At 37.2% G+C, this 6,606-nt stretch overlaps 1 protein-coding gene across 5 annotated transcripts; it reads right to left on the reverse strand.

Annotated features, from left to right (window-relative positions):
- Nucleotides 1–393: 393 nt before the first annotated feature.
- Nucleotides 394–5,910, reverse strand: LOC121792695 (zinc finger HIT domain-containing protein 3-like). 5 transcript variants are annotated; one of them, XM_042190743.1, is made up of 9 exons: nucleotides 5,703–5,910; nucleotides 4,806–4,908; nucleotides 4,644–4,675; nucleotides 4,522–4,566; nucleotides 2,944–3,099; nucleotides 2,085–2,173; nucleotides 1,899–1,949; nucleotides 1,731–1,805; nucleotides 394–529 (listed from the first exon to the last, which is right to left on the reverse strand). In XM_042190743.1, the coding sequence occupies exons 2-8, from the start codon at nucleotides 4,877–4,879 to the stop codon at nucleotides 1,776–1,778; spliced, it is 477 nt and encodes a 158-aa protein (XP_042046677.1). In that variant the 5' UTR covers nucleotides 4,880–4,908; nucleotides 5,703–5,910; the 3' UTR covers nucleotides 394–529; nucleotides 1,731–1,775. The 5 variants fall into 5 exon arrangements, with proteins under 5 accessions (XP_042046677.1, XP_042046678.1, XP_042046679.1 ...); XM_042190744.1 differs by lacking the exon at nucleotides 394–529 and adding an exon at nucleotides 898–1,022; XM_042190745.1 differs by lacking the exon at nucleotides 394–529 and adding an exon at nucleotides 1,171–1,492 and having other exon boundaries at nucleotides 2,944–3,096.
- Nucleotides 5,911–6,606: the final 696 nt, after the last annotated feature.

Here is a 6,606-nt window from a genome sequence, read left to right on the forward strand (position 1 = left end):
AAAACAGATTATTGATTTTCCCATTGAACCTCTCTCTAGTTCAAAGTTACCTAAGACTGACAACTTGAAAAATAGGTGGCTTAGTGTCCTTATATCAGTCTATATGTAGAGAATGCAACACAGCTAATTTTGCTCCAATAAACATGCTTGATCCAAATGCCAGTAGAAAACATGTTATGGTTAATAAGCCTCACATTCTCTATCATCAATGCAGGCAATACCAAACAAAATCAAGAAAATGGGTGGAATTGCTTACTCATGTTCCTTCTGAGCCATCACACGGGGATCGTCCCTGTTGATATCATAAGGATACCAACCAGCAACTTTGTCACCAATCAGCTTCTTGCGAAGTATTTTGTTGGCAGATCTTTGACCAGTTGGGTTAAGAAAGTGGCCGAAAATCCTAGCTCTAGCTTCAGTGACTCCTCTGATGGCCACTTCAGCCAGCGCCTTCTTCAAGCCTCCTCCTAAGCTGCTCCTCACACTCATTTCCCTAATCTCACTACTTCTCACTTGTTCAAAGGGTAATCTGGAATTATGAATGATGAAATGGATGTTACAGATTTCATTCACATAAAATTGCTTAAACTTTATAGGTAAATCATGGTAATAAACGTAAAACAGTAACCAATAAGCTATAAATCAACACAAACACATTATCACCCATGATAAATTAATGTCTAGGGTTAACGAAAGTTTTCATTTGTTGATCGAAACTTGTATTGATTTCTGGAAATGCTACCATAAGGAAACTATCAACTGAGACCTAATATCAACAGAAAGAAATAGGAGGATGAAGGTTAGAATTTACCGCAAGAACAGAGTATGCTTTAGCTCTAAATACGCCCTAAATACGTATGAATGAAGTCACAAATGTTTTAGCGAGCACTCACCGTCACCGTCACCGTCAACTCCACGTCTTGCGGAAGGGCGGGGTCTCGGATTGCGACGGTGCTACTAATGCGAACAGTGACTGTGGGCGGCGATCCTCGCCGGAGTGAATTTGTGTGTGAGATAGAAAGCTGGGTATCAGTATGCGTGAGAGAGATGTTTGAAGGAATGAGAGAAAGAGGAGTTGGGTTGGGCCTTTTTTTCTGTTGGGCCAGGCCAACACCCAAATAATTTTAGCTAAAGCATTTATCTTTATTAAATATCGTCAGCTATTGTTACTTAATTTTCATAATATCATTATCGAGTAGGAGTATAAAAAACAATTAATACATGCATATGATTATGTTTTTTTACTTTTCCATGCTTCAGAACCAATTCCCCAAGTGTTCACTCCCCCTACAGTTAAAATGGAGCTCAGCCAACTTCCACTATCGACACAACCAAGCAAAACTACTGAATGACTAGTTAATCTCAATCTATCGATCCAAACTCATAACAACTGTTCATTGCATTTTCGTTTTGGTTTATCCTTCCTCTTCAATACCTTCTCTCTTGATTTCAACATACTTCTACTTCCTCTGTTCTTAATGTAGTTTGGAGACTGCACAATAACATCCATAAAACACGTCAAAATTCAAACCCTTACAACTTGATAAATCAAACTCGTTCCAACAAGAATTCAAGTTAACCAGGATGTAGCGGGCTCCGGGCATGGTTGAATGCATTCTAATTAAGATTTTAGAGCACAGCGAATCAGAGCACCATATCGGGATGTCCAAACTAGCAGCAAATGATATGCACAAGTAACAGAGCTAGTAAGAGAGAGTTAATTTACTTACATCTTAACCAGGATATTGTTGCAAGATCATGGCTGTCCAGATTAATCAAGCACCAGGGACTATGGTAGACAAGATCTGCGATTCGAATAATGTATGCAAGGCTAAAATATCGTTGCGTCCACACAGACACTCACATTAATGCCTAAATTATAGTATATCAAATGATACCTTTTCTGCAAATTGACTAAATGATTCCTCCTCCATGGCTTTATCAAGCTCCTATTGAAGAGAAAAACACAGGTGACAAATTTTCACAACTCCAAAAAAAGTTAAAACTCACAAATTTGAATATTCAGGAATTTCAAAGGGGATTTTTTTCCCAGAGAAGGAAGAGCATAGTTTGATCACACTTACGCTCTCAGGATCTGCAGAGCAATCAATGCTGTGTATCAGTTTCTGAAGCTTTTCATTCTTTACCAAATCACGAATTTCATTGGATGAAGCTGCAGGAGAAGCAGAAGGAAGTGTGTAACCACATGATACCAGCGAGTTTGAAAGACCTTGACGGTTTAAATGCTAGAACAATAGGGAGAAACGGCTTAGCATTTGTCATAGTTAGGTAAGAATATAGAGATTTGTCTTAGACCAACAAAGTCTAGCTAGAACAGGGAAAAACATGTGAATAAAATGAGTCAGGAAATCAAAATGAGTTGGAAAAGCATAATATATGGTGGCAAATCTACTATTCCATTCACATGAACATATTAGATGGTGGGGGTCATAAACCCTAACTCTATTAAACTGAACTCAACACCCGCCTCCCACAGCCAAAATGAAACTTTCAGATATAGTTTTCTCTATAGAAAATCGGACAAAAGATACAAAAATTCAAAATAGCTATTAGAAATGGGCCACTCACCCCTTAAAAGGCCTTTTAAGGGGTGAGTGGCCCATTTCTAATATGGTATCAGAGCGTGCCCAAGTCGATGATGGATTTTATCTCTTTATCGCTTCTCTTGCCTACCCACGTGATGGAAGTCAAATGTGTCATTCCGGCCCACACGTGAGGGGGCATGTTAAAACTATTAAATCTTGTCCCACATCGACTTGGTGATGATCCTAGCTCATCTATAAAAGTATGGATAACCTTCCCCCTTATAAGGCCTTTTAAGGGGTGAGTGGCCCATTTCTAATAAGCACCACAGAAGAAGCCAGCAGGGTTAAAATCCTTGGCATGGGAATTTCAGCATTAAGAAACTAGCATGAAACTTACCAACAGACTGCAGTTGTGACTCTTGCAACACCTCACTTGGCTCATCCACATAAGGTGGCTGGCTATCATTTGTTGTTGAATTAGGAGGTGGTTGGTTATCATTTATCGTTGAACTAGGAGTTGGTTTGTTATTATTTGTTGTTGAACTAGGATCTGCTGCAATAATCATACACGAAAATATAAAATAAATGTGAGAATAGTAATAGAAATATCAAGATCATACTGCAAAACTATTGCAAAGAACTAGGTTTTCAGTTTACGTTCAGTGATTCACACATCACATATATCAAGAGTAAATTATAAGTAAATACTTTCAGCAGAAGGTCAACTAAATGAACTAATAAGAATTAAGTAACATAACCTGTCAAGATATGAGTTTATTAGAAACAAGTGAAGCTCCCAAGACAAAGGTGTTTTGCAATCTTTAGGATTTCTGTGGTATACAGTACAGTTTATTTTAGACTCTCAGTTGAGCTATTTAGTAACTTATTAACGAATTGATTGTCAAGCCATCATTAGCTGCAAGCTGTTATTAGCAAGTTGTAACCAATTTTTACGTCAGCAGGTGACATCAATTCAGGTATTTTCTCTATCCCTACTTCTCTCTCAACATTCTTCCTCAGACCTCAATCCCTCCAAACTGTCTACTGAAGTTGATACTAAATTCTTCCCAAATTTTCCTATTTGAGCTGAGTCTCAAGTCTCAAGTCTCAACTTGATTCTTTGGTTTCAATAGTTAAATTGGTGACAAGTTGTATCAGATCAAGCTGTATGCATACTTTGCCATGTAAAACATCTACACACCCTGATGCTCATATACATATTTTTTGAGAAATGAGAATGCATATTCAAGGTAGCATGGATAATGGATCTAAAGGAAAAGGGTATCACATAATGAAGGTTGACATGGATGCAGCTAATAACTCAATAGAAAATTTACTGCCGGAATCCATGATCAATGGTTGCTGCACTACACATACATAGTAGCACACTAGCACCTGTGTGCAATAATGATATACACATTATACAGCTAATGATCCACATGTCATTCTAGTTCCTTTGATGACAGGCTATAGTACAAGAAATTCAAAAAATAAGACATTTCATGTCTACCTTTTCTTGTCACATTTGGCAATCCCAAAAATATCAGATGCGAAATGGGTGTAGAAAATCGTAATAAAATGATAATTTGCTGAACCTAAGAGGCCACTTGATATCATTATTCAGACAAGCAAATAATCTTGAAAATTTGAAATACATATAAGCAAAGGAAATAAATTAATATAACTGACATGTTGAAGGAGGTCAAGCAAACCATCTAGACTTGAAGACATCGGCAAGAAAATTAATGAGAGCATGTCAACTTAATAGCTAACAAAATCTCCACATGCAATCGTAATTCATCAGAAGCATCTCCTTACAAAATTACAAAAACAGACCTCAAACATAACAAAATCAATACTTCAATCATGAACACAGGTTGACCAGGAACCGACATTGTAATATGTTCAGACCGTTATTAACTATAGCTGCAAGGACACAACAACCAGCATTGAAAGAAGAATGGGAACTACTTACAAACTTTTTCTTCCTTTACAGATTCTGTCTTCTGGCAAGGAACTTCTGTAATAACATGGAAGGAAACACTTCAGTGCTTGAATAGAAAAGATACCAAATCCTTGGTTAGACTATTGGTTTACCTTTGTGTTTCTTGAAGCAGGCCACAGAACAACTTCAAACGAGCACCAGCAATCAATGAAAACTCATAATCAATGACTAATAAATGCGGAAATTTAAACTTGAAAAATGAGATTCTTCCAAAACAAATTCACACACTCGAAAAGAACAAGAGATCGACTTACTAGGTTATTAAGCAAGTAGGGCACTTGTACTTGGATTCTGCGTCATCACACACTTGACATTTCTTTTGCCCCATCAAATAGTGTAGTCTGCAATTTCAGCACTCTGCATCATAGCAGAGAAAGGTTTCCAGTTCGTTTGATGTTCGCTTTCTCCATGTTATCAGAGTTCACTTCATGTTGTTGGAAATATAAATATAAATATAATAGTTTACCATCCACTAGCTAAACAGAACTGAACCAAATACATATATTCGGTCCGGTATAGCGAAAACCAAAATTTCAAAACCTTGCAAATCATCAATCATAGTATTCTATAACTAATAAACTTAAACTACATCGCCTAACCAAAAAAAACATCCCAAAACAACTTTTGGGTTGCCTCATTTATAATGTCTCAAACTCTAAAAATTGCTTTTAATTGTCTTACAAGTAGGGTCCCTTTAATATATTGACACAAAAACTGCATTTCTTATTCTCAATGCCGGATCCTTCAGGGATGTTATTAATGGGACGGAGGGAGTAACATTCTTGATCAAGTTTGATTCATTTTAAAAGTTTTAAGTACTCATCTAATCGCTCAAACCTATACAATAAGACAAGACTCAGATGTTAACATTTCCAGATATTGTGCCCACCTAAAAATCTATTGAATTGGATCAAGAAAATTTACTTTACGATATTGGCACTCATCATTCTGCAGAAAGAAAGCTTTCTGATACCCTAGTTAAGTTGTGTGAGTAGATATCAACTTTGCCATATCTGAATCATGACCAAGAATTTGCAAGGTCTGCATTTCTGATCTTTGTTACCTCTGTGCAACTTGATTCAATATACCATTAATGTACCATATCGAACACAAAGAATCTTAGCCCTAATTATCTTATACAGAACACTCACCGTGGCCGTCACTCCTCGTCTTGCGGATTCGAGAGATGAAAGGATGGTTGCGGCGGTGCTACTTGTGCGAACAGTGGCTGTCAGCGGCGACACTGGCCGTAGCTGCCAGGCGGTGAATTTATGAGAGATTGAGATGGAAGAAGACGAGCTCAGTATCAGTGTATCTGTGAGAGTAAGAAATGAACGAGAAAAAGAAAAATGAAGAGGAATTTAGTTAGCCCTCAATTAAGTCAATTTTGAATTTGAAATTATCTACAGTACCTTCCTTGAAGTTTCAGTTTCAGGGATATTTCTTTTCTTGTTCTAGGCTATAATTAACTTTCCATAAATATACTGGACGTTTTTTTATTCTGGCTTTGGGAGAGACGCATGACCCTCATGCGTCTCATTTTAATGAAACGCATCACGATGATGTGTCTTTCACAAAGACGCATGAGGGACATGCGTCTCTCAATTTTTTCGATCTTTTTTGAACGACGCGTGACGCTTATGTGTCTTAGAGAGATGCATAAAACATGTAACACCCCTTACTCGGCTAGTTTTAACCGAATAAGTGACGTTACCTTTCGGTACGATCGATAAACAAAACATGTCTATTTCCTTTTTTTTTCATTTGCAAACACTCAACATACAACACTATCATAAAAGTAAATAAACCTGATAACATAACTATTTACTACTATACATAACAAAAAATTTGATAACTTGCTTCGATAATTATTTACATCCCCATTAGCAAAAGAAGGTTATAACCTTACATTTATAACCCAACTATTTACAAACAAAATACAACCTAAGCATGCCACGTGCAAACTCCAACTTTACCAGCTAAAAGGGGTAGTGACTTGACACGTGCTGCTGCCAACTAGCGAGTTCACTCGCTTCTATACTCTGCAAGAGGGAG

Source organism: Salvia splendens, chromosome 2 (genome assembly GCF_004379255.2).
Source record: "Salvia splendens isolate huo1 chromosome 2, SspV2, whole genome shotgun sequence".
NCBI classification, from domain to species: Eukaryota; Viridiplantae; Streptophyta; class Magnoliopsida; order Lamiales; family Lamiaceae; genus Salvia; species Salvia splendens.